The 21,452-nt window shown below is 37.1% G+C and overlaps 1 protein-coding gene across 2 annotated transcripts in view; it reads left to right on the plus strand.

The window, feature by feature from the left end:
* COG3 (component of oligomeric golgi complex 3) overlaps window positions 1–21,452 on the plus strand; it is a 63,734-nt gene that overhangs the window by 17,806 nt on the left and 24,476 nt on the right. For both annotated transcript variants that reach the window (XM_029936718.1, XM_029936717.1), the window contains exons 9-14: window positions 1,626–1,669; window positions 2,343–2,469; window positions 3,056–3,147; window positions 4,909–5,048; window positions 6,434–6,594; window positions 18,546–18,651. In XM_029936718.1, the coding sequence (XP_029792578.1) occupies window positions 1,626–1,669; window positions 2,343–2,469; window positions 3,056–3,147; window positions 4,909–5,048; window positions 6,434–6,594; window positions 18,546–18,651 (670 nt within the window). The remainder of the gene's footprint in view (window positions 1–1,625; window positions 1,670–2,342; window positions 2,470–3,055; window positions 3,148–4,908; window positions 5,049–6,433; window positions 6,595–18,545; window positions 18,652–21,452) is intronic.

Below are 21,452 nucleotides of genomic sequence, written 5' to 3' on the forward strand. Positions count from 1 at the left end.
TGAGAGACATAGAGAGACAGTACGAGCAGGGGAGGGTCAGAGAGAAGGAGACAATCTGAAGGAGGCTGCAGACCTTCAGCTAGCTATCAGCACAGAGCCCGACGTGGGGCTCGAACCCACGAACTGTGAGATCATGACCTGAGTCTAAGCCGGAAGCTCAACCGACTGAGCCACCCAGGCACCCCAGTACATAATTTCTTAAAGAGGAAGGGTTCTAGTTTTCTACAAACTATTGGGAAGGTTTGCTCAATATTTGGGGGGAAAAAGTAAGCTCTTCACTTTATAACTTTACTAAAATACACTATAAGTGAACTAAAGAGTTAAGTGTAAAAATAAGCAGAAAAAAAAAGAAACTAGCAGAAATTATTGGGAGTAAAAGATTTGTGCTCTAAAAATTAAATTTTCCAGGGGTGCCTGGGTGGCTCAGTCAGTTAAGCATGACTTTGGTTCAGGTCATGAATGGTTTGTGAGTTCGAACCCCATGTCAGGCTCTGTGCTGACAGCTCTGAGCCTGGAGCCTGCTTCTTTGTCTGTGTCCCCGTCTCTCTCTGCCCCTAACCAACTTGTGCTCTCTCTGTCTCAAAAATAAACATAAAAAAAAAATTAAATTTTCTGAGTTTTAAACAGCCAAAGAAAAATAGAAACTAAAATGTTTCCAACAGATAAGAGTGAGAGGGTTACTATTTTTAATATACTAAGAATGCTTATAAGTCAGTAAGAAAGATAAATACCTAAGTGGCCAGATTACTCAAAGAAAATGCAAATGATTAATAAATACAAGTGTTTGTATAGCCTCCATGGAGAATACATGCAGTTTAAGGTTAGCTGGCATTTTTTGCCAAGAAAGTGTCAGATTAAGGTGTAACAGTCTGTGCTTTTGAGTATTTGGTGAGGCAGACAATATTGCTGGTAGGGATATCAATCAGTTCCTTTCTCAGAAACGTTTTAGGAGAATGGAGCAAGAGCCCCTAAAAGTCTCTCTTTTGACCCAGTGTTGGGGGTCCCCACCTGGGAAGTACATACTGTTGTGATGGCAGCTTTACGTAGGGGGAGGTGGACACTCAGAGATGTGAGACGCTCCTGGACTCAGATTGGTCCTGGGCTGCGCACCCAGACCCTCCGGGTTCACTCCAGGCCCAGAGCCCCTGACCACTGGGCTCTTCTCAGGATATAGTCTGGGTGTCGAACAGAGTGTTTGACTTATGGTGCATCTGCCCTGGGGGTTCTTATGTGGCTGTTTAAAGTAATGCTTTAAATAATAATAATAATGACCCGTTGAGTGCTTACTAGATACCCGGCACTATGCTAAGGCTTTCCATACATTTTCATCTGATGTTGAGTAGATTGATGCTTTGAAATGTTAATTTTTTGAAAGCAGATTATAAAGCTGAATACATAATTCTAGGTTTTTTAAAAAAAGAAAAATATAGTGACTATAGTATACAACAAACTGAAAGAATATCCTAAAACATTAACCGTGGTTATTTTGTGGTATTATATAGGTGACTTTTACGTTTCAGCATTTTGTATTTATAGATTTTCTAACAGCGTGTATTAGTTAAAATGAGAAAGTAACTAAAAAGTAGAACTAAAACATTTATTTTTAATTTATTTTCATTTTGCAGACTATCATTGAACAAATAGAACAACGATCTGAAAAAATACCTGAGTGAGTACCTAGAATATCTTCACTTTCCAAATGACCTTCTTCTTGATGTGCTATTTTTCCAAATTTATTATGTCCTTCATATTTTCTGAGCAGTTACCTTGCATACATACTGTGTCAGCCTGCTTGCAGCACATTCATTATTTGGGGAACACAGTCATAGACGTGACTTAGTGAGTTTGCAAGGCATCTTTTTTTTCCATAGCAGGATTTTCTTTTCTTTTCTTTTTTTTTAAGTTTATTTATTTATTTTGAGAGAGAGCAAGTGGGGGAGAACCAAAAAGGGAAAGAGAGAGAGAATCCCAAGCAGGCGCGTCACAGTCAGCACAGAGCTGACTGCGGGGCTTGAACTCATGAAGCCGGATGCTTAACCGACTGAGCCATCCAGGCGCCCTAAGCAGGATTTGCTTTTAACTTCAACAGGTGTAAGATCTTTCTCTACTCTTGGGAGATAAATCTTTCTTTAAAAAGATAAACGTTATAGCTTTTGAACCACAGTTCATTATGGCTTGTTTTTTCTTTTTATACATAAGTATTTGTAGTATTTATTGTGGGCAAATGAGAAGTGACTTTACAGTTTAGAGGTGTGGAAACCACTTCTGGGATTTAAGATCAGGTTTAATTTACACACCTGAAATCAGAAGTTTGTACGCCAACCTCCTGTGCTTTTCCTCAGATACCAACAACTGCTGAATGACATCCATCAGTGTTACCTTGACCAGCGGGAACTTCTGTTAGGCCCCAGCATCACATGTACTGTGACCGAGTTAACAAGCCAGAACAACAGAGATCATTGTGCCTTGGTAAGTTTCTGCGAGTTTTGTTTGTTTGGTCTGAGATATTTTGATATGCTAGAAGCTACAAGTGGGTAAATGAGTTTTAGTTCCCATATCAACAAACTTAAAGAATTTCTTTCAGTTGTGAGAAATCTAATGTAGTTAGTAGCAGTCACCTTGTTAAAATATTCACATATTGATATATTTTTTTAAGAATGAAGATTCCCAAACAAGTATTCCTTAAAAGATGAAGTTTCACAGTTTGTGGATTTATACTGACCATTTAGTTTTCACTTTTGCTGCAGAAGTGCTTCTTTGTTTAGTGATTTTCATTCATACTATAGAAAGATGTATAGAGATTCTTTTATTAAACATCCCCCTTTCAACTAGAAAAGTAATTTGTCAAAAGTCTAGAAAACGAAAGCAGAAAATAAAAATGAGCCATATTTATGTGCTGCAATAAATCTTTGAAAACCAACCATTTTCTGTTCTTGAATGAGTTTTATAAATAGATATGCATAATCTCATTGCAAATAAAATGTTCGCTTTATTTATAAGTGCTGGAATCCTTGTGTGTCTTTAACTGTAGGTGACGTGTGTTTGTTTCCTGCAGATTCGCAGTGGCTGTGCCTTTATGGTCCATGTGTGCCAGGATGAGCACCAACTGTACAATGAATTTTTCACAAAACCAACATCAAAATTAGAGTAGGTGGTACACAAAATCTAACTTTCGTTTTTGTTTTTTGAGAGAGGGAATTTGTGTGTGTGTGTGTGTGTGTGTGTGTGTGTGCGTGCGTGTGCGTGCACGCACACATGGGGCAGAGAGAGAGAGAGAGAGAGAGAGGGAGAGAGGGAGCGAGAGAGCAAGAATCCCAAACAGGCTCCATGCTGTCAGCCCAGAGCCTGACATGGGGTTTGATCTCACAAACCGAGGATTGTGACCTGAGCTGAAATCAAGAGTTGGACACTTCCGCTGCTGAGGCACCTAGGCTCCCCTAACTCTTACTTTTAAGATGTAATTTGCTCATAACCATCATGGCTTATTATATGAGTATTTTAAAAATTAGCTGCAGAGTATTTTAACTTTCGTGGATGTGTGAACAGAATACTGCTGGGTGGGACAGTGTTGTTTTTTTAATAAATGCAATTTAAAGGTCAACATGCTTTTATGTTAGATTTATGGAGACAATATGGATGATAGTAAGAGTCCTATTTGGGAGGTAAGTCTTGGCAAACTCCATCCCTTTATCTCCACTACGTATAATTCTTCCTAGTTAAAAAATTCTGTAGTTCTAACCAGTGAGAAACACTTAAAAATAGACACTATTTAATACTTTTTCTTTTTTTTTCTGTGTCTTTTGGTGATTTTGACTCATAAAGGTTCTAACATTATTGTACTAGGAAGAGATAAATGTGTCTTACGGTTTTGAGTAGGTTGATCACTGCTGGTGAAATGCTGTGCAGGGAAGAGTACTCTTGACAACATGGAGAATATAGACAACTTGAGTTTTTTCTTTCAAGTGTTTAAAATTGACAAAAATATACTTGTATGTCCAAAGTACTTAAAAAAATTTTTTTAATGTTATATTATTTTTGAGAGAGAGAGAGAGACAGAGTACAAGTAGGGAAAGATCAGAGAGAGAGAGGGAGACTCAGAATCTGAAACAGGCTTCAAGGCTCTGAACGGTCAGCCCAGAGCCTGACATGGGGCTTGAACTCACAAACTGTGTGAGATCATGACTTGAGCTGAAGTCGGACACTTAACTGACTGAGCCACCCAGGTGCCCCTATGTCCAAAGTATTTTGAGGTTTGTTTCTCTAAGTATTCAAGAATTTTGAATTCATCTTTCCTAGGGAAAATGTTACATTTGATTCACAAATGATGTAAAGTTTAAAAGGATACTTTACTGAGAGATTTGTTATTGTGGCAAGGGACATACGTATCAAAGTATTGCTGCAATAAAGTTGTAGTATATTGACATTTGGCTGGGGGCAGCTAATTTGAGTGACTGCTTAAGACTCCTTATTGATTTGAGCTTTTATTTTTATTAAAAAAATTTTTTTTTAATGTTTATTCATTTTTGAGAGAGAAAGAGCATGAGTGGGGGAGGCGCTGAGAGAGAGGGAGACACAGAATCTGAAGCAGGCTCCAGGCTCTGAGCTATCAGCACAGAGCCAGACATGGGGCTTGAACTTACAGACTGGTCATCATGACCTGAACTGAAGTTGGACACTCAACGGACTGAGCCAGCCAGTAGCTCCTGATCTGAGCTTTTTAAGGAAAAAAAAAAAAAATCTACAGTATTGTTTTCAATTTTTCAGTTCTCATTATATAATGTTTCCACACACTATTTTCTAATAGATTTTTATTTTTATTGACTGGAAGAAATCAGTGATGCCATTTATAGTATTAGAAAATCCTGAAAAGGTTATTACTTGTAACCATGTTTTATTCTTTCATTTTAGTGAACTTTTGGAGAAACTATGTGTGTCATTGTATGATGTCTTCAGGCCCTTGATCATTCATGTTATTCACTTAGAGACTCTATCAGAACTTTGTGGAATTCTTAAAAATGAGGTGCTTGAAGATCATGTACAGAACAACGGTAAATGATAATTTAGAAAATTTTAAGCCTTTAAAAATTTTTTTTAATGTTTTTATTTTATTTTTGAGAGAGAGAGACAGAGACAGAGTATGGGTATGGGAGGAATATAGAGAGAGGGAGACACAGAATTTGAGGCAGGCTCCAGGCTCCAAGCTGTCAGTACAGAGCCCAACACGGGCTTGAACCCATGAACCATGAGATCATGACGTACCCCAAAATTTCAAGTCATTTTAATAATATCTGTGGCTCAATGAATTTGAAAACCCACTATCTTCTACTCTCTTTACTTATATAAATTTAATATTTTAATAGCCTGGCTTGATACCTTGTCCCTTTTTAAATCAAGATGCACCTTACTTTTTGACTAGAGTACAAATTAAACAGGGAAAGAATTTTAAAATTTGGGCAAAATTAGTAATAAAATAATAACAGTTACTTTTCTTTTTGGCATCTGAAATCCAGAGAGAATTGTTGGTTTTGGATTAGGCATTTCTAATACATTTTTACTGGAATACATAAAGTCTTTGACTATATTGCATACTCTTGATTTAAAAACAAATTATTTTAGCTCACATACAAAATAGTGAATTATTGTTTTTGAAATTACAAATAAAAGCAATTCTCTGGAAAACTATAACCATCTGATACATTTTTTGATACTATAATTGATTTGGTTGTCCTTTTCCTAATGGTACTTAGGTACCTTAAAAAAAAACAAACAAATCCTTCAAGTAGTTATTTTACTGGCAGAAATTATTGTCTTTTCTTTGACTTTCCTTGGGAGACACTACAGGTTTGTTATGCTTCTAGAGTTTCTTATTCTACTGCATTTACTTTATTCTAAGATGTGTATTTTCTCACATATTAATGCTCTAACACTCTTGGCATCTTAGGAATGAAGAAATTCTATATGAACTCATATTTCATTTTAGGTTTTTACTCATTTTTCTTTGTAGAAACATGAACAAGTCATTTACTATCTATGATACTCAATTTATTTGTAAAATTGAATGATACCCCAACTAATAAGCTGCTCTAGCTCTCTCTCAGGATTGGTCCAGAGCTGTATGAGATAACTTTTGAAAAGCATAAAACACCTTAAAATTCAGATTTTGTTAGTCATGTTAATAGTAGAAATAATATCACAGAGCCCAGGAAGAAGGTATAAGGGCAAATTTATTTTCCAGTTTTCAATGTGAGGAAATTGAAAGGCATTTATTAATTTTTTTTAAGGTCTTTGAATCATACTGAAATAGAATGCAGCCACAGTCTCGGAGGCAAAAATGGTTCCTACCCTTACTAGGCAATTTAGTAATATTTTTGCTTGTTTAAAGAAAGCATTTTTCTGAATATAAAGGAATGGATGCATTACACTCTTTTATCAGCCGAACAACTGGGAGCATTTGCAGCCGGAGTAAAGCAGATGCTGGAAGATGTGCAAGAGCGGCTCGTGTACAGAACCCACATCTACATTCAGACGGACATCATGGGCTACAAGCCTGCGCCTGGGGACCTGGCCTATCCGGATAAGCTGGTGATGATGGAGGTAGGGGCCCGTGCGTGACCTCTCCCTCAGTCCCACACGCCTTCTGGATGGTTTGTACGAGTGAAGCTAGGATTTTCCTTTTTAATTCTCATTCAAGATGTAATATCAAGGATAAACTTACCATAAAATCATAGGAAATAAAGTAAAATAAAAATGGAACAGAAATGATGTTAGGTTGTTTTTCCTTCAAGTTGTATTTTCTAATTCAGTTCCCTCCCCTTTTCTAGGAAATGTGTTCTCAGTTTTTAAATTGAATTTGTGTTCCCTGTGATTTCTTTTTGTTTTTAATAAATGGCTTAGAAGAGGGTTGATAACGTAGGAGCCACTATAGTTGATGGTCACATAGCCAACCATGTGTCATTCTGTCTCATAAAAACCCTGGAGGACGTCTTTGAAGAGATTAATTAAACAATATTAACCAGTTTATGGTTTGAAGACTTAGATTTATCTCACTAATTCAGTTACATATGAGTGTTTTCTTTGAGTGCTGGACAGAGTTTAAATAATGCAGAGGGTATTAGTGCTAAAACAGAATTAGAATCTAGAACCTTTATTATTATTTTTCTTTTTTGAGAGAGAGCGAGCATGAGTGGTAGAGGGAGAGAGAGAGACCCAAGCAGACTTCTCCCAGCCTGGCTGGACACCACTACTGTGAGATCATGACTTGAGCTGAATCAAGAGTCCAGATGTTCAACTGATTGAGCCACCCAGGCAGCTCAGAATCTAGAACTTTCTGGATGTAAGTTTCAAATCTGAGCAAAAAGTAGAATAATATAATAAACTCTTACATATTATTATCCTAGCTTCCACATGGCCTGTCTTATTTCACAACGACCTCCATTACTCCCCCTGCTCACCATTAGTTATTTTTCAGCAAACTCCAACAGTTCTTCAGTAAATACTTTAGTAGGCAACTTTAAAAGGTAAGGGCATGTTTTATTGTTTGCAGTGGAGTCTTTTTTTCCAGTTCCATTAAAAAATAATTAGCATATATCAGTGTATAAGCCTAAGGCATATAGTGTGATGATTTGATTTACATACATTATAAGATGATTACCACAGTAGGTGTAGTTAACATTCATCATCTCATATGGATAGAATAAAAAGAAATTTTTGTAGGGGCTTTTCAGTGGCTCAGTCAGTTAAGTGTCCAACTCTTGATTTCAGCTAGGGTGGTGATCTAATAGTTTGTGAGATTGAGCCCTGCATCAGTCTCTGCACTGACAGCATGGAGCCTGCTTGAGATTCTCTCTCTCCCTCTGCCCCTCCCTTGCTCATGTGCACACGCTCTCTCAAAATAAATAAATGTTAAAAAAAACCCACCAAATTTCTCTTTGTGTTGAGACCTCTCAGGATCTACCTCTCAACAACTTTCTTATCTATCATATAGATAGATAACAATACTGTGTTGTTAACTGCAGTTGTGTAGTCATGTCGTACATTACATTCCTAGTGCTTAGTTATCTTATAGTTCAAAGTTTGTATCTTTTTGGGTTTTTTTTTTTTTTTTAGATTTCACATAAAAGTGAGATCATACAATATTTGTCTTTCTTTGTTATTTCACTTAGCATAATGTTTTCAGGGTCTATCCATGTTGTTGTAAATGGTAAGATTTCCTTGTTTTTTTTTTTCCTTTAATGGCTGAATAATACTCCCCTGTATATATGTACCATAACTGCCTTATCCATTTATCCACTGGGGGTACTTAGGTTCCATGTCTTAGCTATTACGTGTCATGCTGTAGTGAACAGGGGAGTGCAGATACCCTTTTGAGTTAGTTTTCATTTCCTTTGGATAAATATCCAGAAGTGGAATTGCTGGATCATATAGTAGTTCTGTTCTTAATTTTTGAAGACCCTCCATACTGTTTTCCATAATGGCTGCATCAATTTACAATCCTATGAACAGATCATAGGGGCTCCCTTTTCTCCACATCCCCAGAAGCATTTTTCTCTTGTCCTTTTGATGATAATCATTCTAACAGGTGTGGGATATTCTCTCATTGTGGTTTTAGTTTGCATTTCCCTGATGATTATTGATATTGAGCATCTTTTCATTTACTTGTTGGCCATTCGTATATCCTCTTTGGAAAAATGTTGATTTAGTTCCCTTGTCCCTTTTTATTTATTTATTTATTTGGGGTTTTTTGCTGTTGAGTTTTAGGAGTTCTATATATATTTTCGATATTAACTCCTTATCAGATATATGGTTTGCAGATATTTTTTCCCATTCTGTAAGTCATGTTTTCACTTTGTTGTGGTTTCTTGTGTTGTGTGAAGCTTTTTAGTTTGATGTAGTCACACTTGTTTTTTTTTTGGCAAGGGCGCTTTTAGTTGTAACACAACTGTGATACAATTATCACACCTTCTTAAAAACCGTATTATAGTGCTTTAATATCATTGAATATTCAGTTGAATCTAGAATTTTTCCAAATTTACTAGTTGTTGGTGTTTTGTCCCATTTACTTTAGTTCTTTGTGTGGATATTTTGTTGCTGAACCATTTGAATGTAAATTACAGGTATCATGATTCTTCACTTCTGAACACTTCCGTTCTTTCTTAAGATAAAAATGTTTTTGGAGTGCTGCATGGCTCAATCGTGTAAGCACCCGATTGTTGATTTCGGCTCAGGTCATGCTCTTACAGTTTGTGAGATCAAGCCCGGGTCAAGGTCATGCTGACAGCCTGCTTGGGATTCTCTCCCTCCCTTTCTCTCTGCCTCTCCCCTACTCGATGAGCATGCAAACATGTGCTCTCTCTTGAGATAAATAAACATTAAAAAAAGTTAAAGAAAAACATTCTTCACATAATCACATACCATTTTTACATATATACATATAAATTAACATTAATTCAAAATATTATTTATATGCAGTAGTATATTTCCAGAAATTCCGAATTATCCTTCAAATGTCTTTACTAACAAGTTAAAAAAATTTAGAAAGTGGGATCCAGTCAAAGTTACTGTCTTGCCCCACTTGCTTTTTTTTTGTTTTGTTTTCTTTGTTTTGTTTTTATGACATTGACTTTTTTGAAGAGACCAGGTCAATTTTATTGTAGAATGTGCCATATTCTGGATTTGTCTGATTGTTTTCCTCATATTTAGATTCAGGTTACACTTTCTCTTCTCTTCTTTTTTGCAACTACATAGTTGATATTGTGTCCTCCTTTATCACATCAAAGGCACACGATGACAGGATGTTCCATAATTGGTTAATGTAGTTGCTGACTTTCTTCATTATAAAAGTGGATTACCCCCTTTGTAATTAGTGAGTAACGATGAAGTGATACTTAGAGACTATGTGAGTTCCCTAGCATCTTATTACCCAGTGGTTATTGCAACCATTAATGATCTGTGGTTGAACCACTTATTACACTGGGTGTAGCAAAATGGCAGTTTTCATATCGTCCATTTCTTCTACACTTATTAGTTGGCAATCTGCTGTAAAGAATTAATTTCTCTTTCTCCTTCCCTTTTTCCTACCCCTGTCCCTTATACCCTAGTGGAAGTCATATAATCTATTGTCATTATTTTTTTTGAAGCTCAGAAATGTCCGAAATCTGAGTAGTGGAAGCCCCTTTATATAGCTTCTTTGTCCTTTTGACATGTCCCCATAATCTTTGAGGACTTTTTTCTTAAATAGTTTTATTGAATTATAAACTCTATAATTCACCCATTTTGAGTTTTTAATTTAGTGGTTTTTAATATATTCATGGAAAGGTACCTGTGACACCATAGTCAATTTTAGACCATTTTTATCATCTCAGAAAGAAACTGTGTACGCTTTATCTATCACCCTCCTACCCCAGCCTGAGGCAAACACTAATTTCTGTCTATAGGTTTCTCTGTTCTAGATATTTCATATGAATAGAGTTATATAATACATGGTCTTTTATGATGTCTTGCACTTAGTGTGTTTTCACAGTTTGTCCATGTTATGTATTAGTACTTCATGCCTTTTTATGGCTGGATAATTTTCCATCGTCTGGGTAGGTCATGTTTTGTTGATCCATTCTTCCACTGACGGGCATGTGGGGTTCTTCTATCTGGTGGGTGTTACACATAACACTGCTACAAACATTCATCCACATATGTTTGTGTGGACATGGGTTTCATTTCTCTCATGTACGTTGCTGAGTAGTATAGTAATTCTGTGTTTAATCGTTTGAAGAACTGCCGATTGTTTTCCAAAGCGGCTGCACCAGTTTACGTTCCCACCAGCAGTGCATGAGGGTTCTGATTTCTCCACCCACTTGCCAACTCCTGTCAGTATTTGACTTTTTGATTTCAGCCATCTTAGTGGATATGAAGTGGTATTTTGTTGTGGTTTTGATTTGCATGTTGTCTGTGCATCATTTGTTGTCTGAGCATTCTGTCCAGTTGTCCCACCATCAGTGCTGGAAGGCTATTCTCTCCCATCGGATGGTCTCGGCCCCCTTATTCAAGTTAGTTGCTCATTGATTTTTTTTTTTTGGTTTTATTTCTGAACTTCAGTTTTATTCCATTGAACTTTATGTCTATTTTTTGTGTATCATACTGATTTGATTATTGTTTTATAATAAATTTTGAATTCGGGAAATGTTAATTCTCTTATCTTCTTGCTTTTAAAGATTGGACTGTTTTTGGTCCCTGCCATGACCATATGAATTTTAGAATCAACTTGTCAGTTTCTACAGAGAAATCAGCTGGGATTTGGTTAGGCGGGCCCCTGTATCTTGATTAATTTGGGGACCATTGCCGTATTAACAGTGTTAAGTTTCCTAATTCATGAACACTTTGAAATTATTTAGATCTTTTAAAATTCCTTTCAATGATATAGTTTTCAGAGGATAACTTTTACACTTGTTAAATTTATTCCTAAGTATTTTATTCTTTTTGATGCTAATGTAAATGGAACTATTTTCTTTCTTTCTTCCTTTTTTTTTGAGAGAGAGAAAGTGAGGGAGAGGCAGAGAGAGACGGAGAGGGAGAATCTTAAGCAGGCTCCACACTGAGTGGACATCCCATGACCCTGGTATCAGGACATGAGCCGCAATCAAGACTCAGATGCTTAACCAACTGAGCCACTGAGGCTCTTTGGAACTATTTTCTTTTCTTTTTTTTTTTTTAATGTTTATTTTCTTTTTTTTGAGAGAGAGAACATGTGTATCCAAGTGGGGGAGGGGCAGAGAGAGAGAGAGGGAGGGAGGGAACGAGAGGACCCCAAGCAGGCTTCATGCTATCAGCGCAGAGCTCAACATGGGGCTCAACTTATAAGACCATGACCAGAGGCAAAATCCAGAGTTGCGTAACCAACGGAACCACCCAGGCGCCTCGCTGGACCTATTTTCTTAATTCCATTTTTTGAATTTTCATTGCATGTGTATAGAAATATATTTTGTTTCTATGTATTGATCTTGGATCCTGTAACCTTGTTGGACTAGTTTATTCTAATAGTTTTTTTTAGTGAATTCCTTAGGATTTTCTATATGTATGTGTAAATATATATGTATTTATGTACCTAAGATCATGTCGTCTGCAAATAGTTTTACTTCTTTTTTTCCCAAACTTAATGCCTTTTATGTGTCTCTCTTGCCTAATTGCCCTAGCTAGAACCTCCAACAGTGTTGAATAGAAATGGTGAGACAGTGGGGCACCTCCTGGCTCAGTCAGTTAAGTATCTAACTCTTTATTTTGGCTCATGGTTTGTGGGATTGAGCCCTGTGTCCGGCTCTGCACTGTCAGCACAGAGCCTGCTTAGGATGCTCTCTCTCTTGGTGCCCCTCCCCTGCTCATGTTCTCTCTCTCAAAATAAGTAAAGATTAAAAAAAAAAAGGAATGGTGAGACCAAATATCCTGGTCTTATTCCTGATATTCAGGGGAAAGCATCCAGTCTTTGACCATTTAGCATGATGTTAGCTGTAGATTATTCATACATGCCCTTTATCAGGTTGAGGAAGTTCCCTTTTTTTTTTTTTTTTTTTTTAAGAGAGAGAAAGTGCGAGCTGGGGAGGGCCAGAAGGAGAGAGACAGCATTCTAAGTAGGCCCTACGCTCAGTGTGGAGCTCTACAGGGGGCTCATTCCCATGACCCTGGGATCATGTCCTGAGCTAAAATCAGAGTCATGCAGGCACCTTGAGGCAGTTCCTATCTCTTCTGTTTCTTGAGTGTTTTTATCATGAAATGGTGTTGGTTTTTGTCAGATGCTTTTTCTGCATGTATTAGGATGATGTAGTGATTTTATTCTGTTGATATATTACATTTATCAATTTTTGAAGTTAAACCAACCTTGCATTTCTGAGATAAATTCCATTTGTTTTGGTGTGTAATTCCTTTTATATGTTTCTGGATTCAGTTTGCTAGTATTTTGGTAAAGATTTTTGTATCCATATTTATAAGAGATACTGGTGAGTAGTTCTCTCTTTTCTTGATATCTTTGTCTGGTTTCGATATCAGAGTAATACTGGCTTTGACAGTTGAGTTGGAAAGTATTTCCTCTTTTATTTTTTGAAGAGTTGGTGAAGAATTTTGGTATTAATTTAGATGTTTGGTGGAATTCAGTGGTGAAGCAATCTGGGCTTGACTTTTCTTAGTGGGTAATTTTTTATTCAGTCTTTTCACTTGTTATGGGTTTACTCATATTGTCTGTTTCTTCTTGAATCAGTTTTAGTAGTTTGTATTTTTCTAGGAGTTTTTCCATTTCATGTAAGTTATCTAATTTGTTATACAGTTGTTCATTGTTGTTACATTTACATTTTTTATTTACGTAAGGTCAGTATTACTGTTCCCTCTTTATATGTGATTCCAGTAATTTGAGTCTTTCTTTTTATCTTGATCAAACTAGATTTCTCTGCTTTCTTATACAAGATGACCCAGGTACTTACCGTTTACATTTCTTGCCCTAGACCTAGAGTCACCTGTTTCTCCAAGAAGTTTTGGTTTTCTTAACAGGAGGAGAGTCATATTTAGAAATCAAGATCTGAGTGCTAGGTGTTTTCATTGCTAGCAGTAGATGTCATTACTTCTAACCCCTTTAATAGCCTAAAGGTAGAAAAAATATAATTTTAAATGTCATGAGTTTGTACTGAAACCTCTGTTTCAAATCCAGTTCTGTAGGGTTCTTCATTTTTCCCCGTTCCATATTTGTTTCTCCCTTCTCTCTCAAAAGAAACTGGCTTCCAATACCTTCCATGTATCTACTCATTTGCTCCAAGTTACAACGTACTCAATAATTGTTTTAGAATTATACCACTAATACCATAACTAACAAGAAACTTATTAAATTCAAGGTTTTTTGTGCTTCTTTTGGTTCTTAGATTATATCCTAACAAGATACACAATCAGATTACTTTCCAGCCTAGGCTTTTGAGTCTAACTATAGATCTGAAGATTTTAAACTAAGAGTTAATCTCTTTAGACTCTGATTTTGCTTGTGTAAGGTTGCCATTTGCATGGCCTAGGGGAACTGTAGAGTCAGACAGATCTAGGTTCAAATTCTAGCTGTGTTGATCAGTGTCTGTTACCTGTTATTATTTGTAAAGTAGGTTTAAAGATACTGACTGTGGAGGTTTAGGTTTGTTGTGAGAGGAGAGATAATGGGTAGAAAGCACTTGACCTACCAGTCATATAATAGACAGTGGCTATTATTTCATATCCCTTGAAATATTTAAAAACAATATTTGACTGTTTTTAAAATTCTTTGATTCATTTAATAAGCAATGAGTGAAATATATAACTGATCAGTTAAATTTAAAAAAAATTTTTTTTAAAGTTTATTTATTTATTTTGAGATAGAGAGTATGAGGAGGGGACGTGCAGAGAGAATCCCAAGCAGGTTTTGCACTGTTGCACAGAGCCTGACATGGGACTTGAACTCACAGACTGTGAGATCATGACCCAAGCTAAAGTCAAGAGTTGGATGCCTAACCTACTGAACTACTCAGGTGCCCCCAAAATGGTATGTTTTTTTTTTTTAAGTTTAGTTTCTTCCCAGATTTATTGAGATACAATTGATGTATAACATTGTAGAAGTTTAGTGTGTACAACGTGGTTTAATGTATGTATACGTTGTGAAATCTTTATCACAGTAAATTAGTTAACATCCATCATTTCACATAGTTACATTTTTGTGCATGTGTACATAATGAGACCTTAAAAAATCTATTCTCTTAGCAACTTTCAAATATACAATACAGTGTTGTTAACTATAGTTACCATTACTGTGTATTAGATCCCCAGGACTTATTTATCTTATACTGGAAGTTTGTGCTCTTTGCCCACCTTTCTCCGCCTGCCCTCCCCCTGCCCCCCGACCACCAGTCTATTCTTAGTTTCTATGAGTTTGGATTATTTCTTATTTAAAAATAAGACATTGGCTTCTTAATAAAGGTGAGTTTTGATGTTTCTGCTTTTCTGTATTAAAATTTAATATGAAGGGGATTGTCATTTCAGTTTCCTTTACATATAAGAAGGTGACTATTTTTTTAATGTTTATTTTTATTTTTGAGAGAGTGTGTGTGTGTGAGAGTGGGAGGGGCAGAGAGAGGCGGGGACAGAGGATCCAAAGTGGGCTCCATGCTGACAGCAGAGAGCCCCATGTGGGGCTCGAACTCACCAACTGTGAGGTCAGGACTTGAGCCAAAGTCAGACACTTAACTAACTGAGCCACCTAGGAGCCCTAGAATATGACTGCTTTTTAACTTATTAGAACAAATTACATGACCTAGTTTGTTTGAATATCTAAAATATTTAAAATAAAAGTGTATTTTATTTTTTTATTATAAATGTTACAGAGAGAGCATGTATGAGTGGGGGAGGAGCAGAGAGAAAGAAGAAAAAGAGAATCCCAAGCAGGCTCTGTCCTGCCAGTGCAGAGTCTGATGTGGGGCTCCATCCCACAAACTGTGAGATCATGACCTGAGCTGAAATCAAGAGTTAGGCAATCGATTGAGCCACCAGGTACCCCTGAACAGTTATCAGTAGCAGCCTGATTATTTTATTTGAAAAGTCCCAAAGGAAATTTTGATGCCAGTAAATTTGAAAATGTTCCTCTGAAATAATTTTGCTAAGTCATTACATGTTTCTGATGTATTTTTAAAAATGTAGTCTAATTTTTGCAATATTTGTAAACTGTCTTTCCTTAATTATTATTGGCTTACAGCAGGAGTGCTGACTTATATTTATTAGTCTGTGAAAAACTGTTTAAAGTCCATTTCTTCCTAAGTGTATACTATATTCATCCCCATGCTTTTAGTTCCTGAGTAATCTCTCTTGTTATCAGTGTGGCTCAGATATTATTTTGTTTATGTTTAGACTGCTTTTCTGGGATGTCACATATCCTGATTTTCTTTCCTTGTTTAATAGATTTTACTTTTTACAACAGTTTTTAGATATACAGAAAAATTGAGAAGGTAGTTCCCATGTACCCCACATCCAGTTGTCTCTGTTAATTAACATCTTATGTTAATATGGTACATTTGCTACAGTTAATGAGCCAGTAACGATACAGTGGTATTAATTAAAGGCCATAGTTTATTTGCATTTCCTTAGTTTTTGTGTAATGTCTTTTTTGATTCCAGGATCCCATTATCCCATTTATGATAATATCTTGCATTTGTTTTTCATGTTATTTTAGGCTCTTCTTGCCGGTGACAGTTTCTCAGACTTTCCTTGTTTTTGATGACTTTAATTTAACATTTTTGAGAAGAATTGGTTAAGTTTTATAGGATTTCCACCCCATCTCATTGGAATTTGATGTTTTTCTCATGATGAGCTGGTGTTACGTGTTTTGGGGAGGAAAACCCAAAGTACCTTTTTTAGCACATCATATTTAGGGTAGATGACTTATCAAGTTGTTACTGACCTTGATCACCTAGCTGAGCTAGCACTGTCTGGTTTCTTCACTGGAAAGTTGCTTTTTTCCCCCGTGCTATGCTGCTTCCTTGAGATGCAGAGTATTTATATAAATTATTTAGAATTTTTCTACAAGGGAGATCTTTTTCCTTCTAAGCATGTATGTAGTCATTTAATCATTTATTGATATCAGTTTGGGCTCATGGATATTTATTTTATACTTTGGGTTATAGGCCACTGCTATTTTATTTATTGCTCAAATAGTTCCAGCTTTGACCATTGGGAGATCTTTCAGTTGGTTCCTGAGTCCCTTTGACATATCCCTGGCTTATAGGTTGATTTGTATGTTTTTTGAACACTCCCTCGTCTCTTGCCTCCTTAAGATGCCCCAGGCGCATCTGGTCTATTTCCTGTCATAGCCCTAGAGTCAGCCATTTCTCCAAGGTGTCTTGGCTTCTTTCATTGGAGAATGGTATTAGAAAACAAAGTCTAGGTGCTGGGTGTGCTCAGAGCTATGGAGGGTTTCTGGTTTTGGATCCTCTCAGCTGACAGAGGAAAGAAATATATGTCTGTATACTAACCCATTCCTGTTGCTGCACATCCTCACCAGCGTGTTCACTTAACTTATTTTAGTACCTACGCTGATAAATGTGTAGTAAGAAGTATGTTTGTTTTAAAGCTAATAGGCTTGAAATATACCAGGCCATTTGGTTTAATGTCCTCACCTATTTTACAGATATTCTCCTCAACTTTCATCCCTTCTCCTGACTTCTATTTAAATTTATATTTTGGGTAGTTATGTTAATTGTTTGCATAGTACTTTTCTTTTTAATATAATATGTAAAATCAACCATGCAGGGATCAGATACATGATAGGTAGGGCAGGTAGTATTGGGGCTGTTAGTTTATTACCCAGCTTTTCTTATTCTGCAGGCTCATAGTAGAAATTCTTTTGGTGTTTAAATACTGCTAATAATTCCAGGGAACCAATAGACAGTCCGTTTACAGAAGTTACCGTGGCTTTGAAGACCACCAAGTGTATAACAAAGACCAGGTCTGTTTCTCAGCCCAATCTGGGGTATTGTGTTCTTTCCTTGTCTTCTTTATAGTAGTTTTATATTGCAGACAGAACGTCTCTCATACTCTATCTAATAGACCGTTCGGTGATGAAGTTTACTAAAGCCCCCGTCCCCGTGTAATTTAGTGACGCATTTAGTATGTTTAGTTAGTCGTCACATGGCCAGTATCCTGATGTGTAGACCTTTTGGTTTAAGGACACGACTTATGGTAAGTATTGCCTACTTTGTTGTTGTTGTTGTTGTTGTTTTGGTGAGGGGCAGGAGTATCAGGTGATCTTGCTGTGACATCTGTGTGCCATTTAGGGATTAGCTGTACTTTCTGGTTTCTGCATTCAGAGTAAGAGGACTGGGCTGGAGTCGGTCTCCCAAATAGTTCTCTGGCCAATCCTTTGGCAGTAGCTAGGTGTCTGTTAGGTCTCCCTTTCTGTGTATTTCCACCATTATAAAGGTGTAAATGTAAACTAGTGAAGTCTTCATTACTAATTTACTAGTTTGTGACCTGTGTGTGTTTGATGTTATTGTTTAGGCAGTGAAGAATGGTTGAATAGTGTCAGTCCATAAGCTGATTTTTAATAATCTGTTTGAAAAATAGCTTACTATAGATAGCCATTCACACATAAAGAGAAGATGAGTTGTTTGAATTGGCCGGTTACTTGATAAAGCATTTCTGGCATTCAGGAAGTACCCAATCTTAAACTTTGTTTCTAAACGTAAAGTTGAAAGTAGCTTCCTCTGTGAGCCTGTGTGTTTGACCCCTGAGCGAATACCCGGGAGTGGTTCTGAGGTGAGTGGTTCACAGAAGCCGTGTGTGTGTTTATGGGAACAGGGACACGTGTGTGTGTTTATGGGAACAGGGACACGCTACACTAATGTAACTTTTTCATTTCCATGGGTTGTTTTGCCTTAGTTCTCTTATTAGTCCATTCATTTATTAAGTAGATGGGGTTTTTTTTTTTTTTAACTTTATGGAGAGAATGTGTTCATATTGCTAAATACAGCCAAAAACCACACTTTAATTTTCTTCCTGATTTCATTACACAGCAAATTGCACAGAGTTTAAAGGATGAACAGAAGAAAGTACCTTCGGATGCTTCATTTTCAGATGTTCAGTTAGAGGAAACGGAGTCTAATAACCTAACAAAATCTGGTATGTTAATTATGTTTAACACAAACTTTTATTCTTCATTCATTTAAATTTTTGTTGAGGACTCGTTGTGTTCCAGGCAGGAGAGACAGCTTGTGTGCCTTCGAGGAGCCCACACACGAGTGGGGGGAGATTGACAAGCCACAGATGTAATTCAGTGGTGACACGCCTAAAGGTGTACACAGGGCACTCTTGGATCATGGGTGAAGGGCATCAAAATTATGAAGGGAGATGAGCTTTGAGTGCGAGAATATGAGTTCAGTGAGAGGTGTGGTGTCCGAAAGCTGTACTGTTTATAAAGGCAAGAACGAAGCCAGGCGAAGTAAGGTTTAAGACAGACTGGCGTGGAGGAAGGTGTGCAGGGATGAAGACCTTGGGTGCTTTGAGGAAGTCCAGCAGTTTGGGATGTTTGGGCATAGGTTATTTGTAGGGAAGGAGCAGATAAAGCAGGCCAGGTAGGTGTCTGTGATAGTCTCGTGGACTTTGAACTTCTTGGTAATTTAGCATATTGGCATCATGGTACCACCAGATTTGCATTTTGTAACTATATTGAGTGCCTGGGGCTGGGATAAAATACTGATTGAAATGTATGGGATAGCTTGGACCATGGTACTTTTTTTGCAGGGAGCAAAATTGTCCAGGAATCGTCCTGGATTCTCATAAGTTATGTAGACAGTGAGCTGGCTTCTCTCTCCTTCTAGCCGTTAGGGGGACAGTGAAGCTCAGCTTGCCATGGAGCCAGGACGGCCTGGGATGGGGGAGCCTGGGAGTGGGAGCCTTGCCGGAGTCCCAGCAGCCTCCACGTTCCCAGGTGTAGGGTATCATCAGGTGTTTTGAGATACTCTGTGAAGAGTTGATACCTTGAAGCCAGACCGCCAAGCAGCCTGGGTATTCCCTCTCTGGCAAAGCCATTTTATCATGCTTGCCCCATAGGGGTTAAAATTTCCTCCTCTGAAATAGAACGTATGCCATGTATACCTCTTGGTCCTAGAAAACCTTTTCAAGAGTTATTGGAGAGATTAGATTACATTTCTGTCTTGGCAACCCCGGTCTTGTACTCCTTCCCTTTCCCCGGTAAAGTCTGTATTCTTTTACCCATGCTGGCCTTAAAATAAATAAGGTTCTGTTGGCAGAACTGTAGAGACTAGTTAGGAGATTGTTTTGTTTTCCATTTGAAAGATAAAGGTGGTTTGAACCAGGGTACTAATGAGGGATGGAGAGAAGTATATAGATGAGACATACCTTAAAAGCTTGAGTCAGTAGAATTTGATGTCATACTAGGTGTAGGGGCTGAGGAAGACTTAGTAGGGTCCATGTGGGACAACTGAGAGGATGTGTGTATATCAGTCTGGAGCCAACCTGTTCAGCATGGTGGCCGCCTGCCATTGAGCATGTGAAATGTGGCTCATCTGAATATGTTGTTAGCATATAAAATGCACACTAGATTTCTAAGGCTTAACATGAAATAAAGAATGGAAAATACCTTATTAGTAATTTCTGCCTTGATTACATGTTAAAATGGTGATATTTTTGATATGTATTAAATATATTAAACTCATTTCATTTGTGGGTTTTTTTACTTTTTTTTAATGTGGCATTTTAATGTGTCACGTCTATGGCTCACATTGTGTTTTGTTGGGCAGTACTTCTTTAGAGCTATAAAGAGGAGGGCTGATTTGGAAATAAAGACTGTGGAGTACTTGATGCAGTGGACTTACATAGGATCACCCCAGCACTGAGAATAGAGTGTTAATAACAGAAATCTGAGAGAGAGAGAGAGAGAGAGAGAGAGAGAGAGAGGACCTTAACAGATACTGACAATAGGGAGCAAAATGGAGTATCCTGGGTGAACTGAGGAGGAACAGCCAGAGAGGTCAGAGGCGAGCAAGAGGATAAGGTGTGATCGAAGCCAAAGGAGGAGGGATTGGCAGTTGGATAATTTCATTAAACTTTTATTTGGCGGTAATTTTTTGGCTTTTTATTTTGAAGGAGGGATCCTGCAGACATAATAGATACTTAATCTCCTAAATATTCTTTGATAAAATTTGTCTGGTTTATTCTTTTTAAGGAATTTAGTATAAAGTTATTTTAGTTTAAAGTAAGGCCCCATTGCAGGGCTTTTGAAATGACACAAGTACTACATGCTTTTGAAAACCAAAAAATTAATTCAGAATTATAAAATGAAAGCACTAACCCATGCCATTTCCTCTTTGTTTTCACCCATAACTCTGTATATCAGTCTCTGGATCTCCTTCTAAGTACAGGCAGTTCTGGCTCCTTTTTACAAAAGGGAATTATGTTTTGCTTGGCTATACTTTTATTTTTTTATTATGGAAAAGATTTCAAATACACAGAAAAGTAGAAAGGATGACACGGTGAACAGTGCATACCAGTACTCACCACCAGGAATCAAGACTTAACATTTTATCACATTATATATACATATATTCTTTTGTAATCATTTTATTTTTTATATATTTTTAAGTTCATTTATTTGCATAATCTCTGCACCAAATGTTGAGCTCAAACTCGTGACCCCAAGATCAAGAGACATATGCTCCTCTGATGTAGCCAGCCAAGCGCCCCAGTCTTTTGCTAATCATTTTAATGTAAATTATTGACATCATTGCCAGTTTACTCTTGAGTATTTCATCCTCTCTTCAGAAAGGAAGGACATCTCTTACATACCCATAAACCATTATTGCACTAAAACACTTAATAAAGATTCCTGATGCCCTCTAATACCCGGTCCATACGTCACTCTCCCCAGTTGTTTCAAAGTATTATCTTAGCTCTGCTTTTGT

This window comes from Suricata suricatta, chromosome 4, assembly GCF_006229205.1.
Source record: "Suricata suricatta isolate VVHF042 chromosome 4, meerkat_22Aug2017_6uvM2_HiC, whole genome shotgun sequence".
NCBI classification, from domain to species: Eukaryota; Metazoa; Chordata; class Mammalia; order Carnivora; family Herpestidae; genus Suricata; species Suricata suricatta.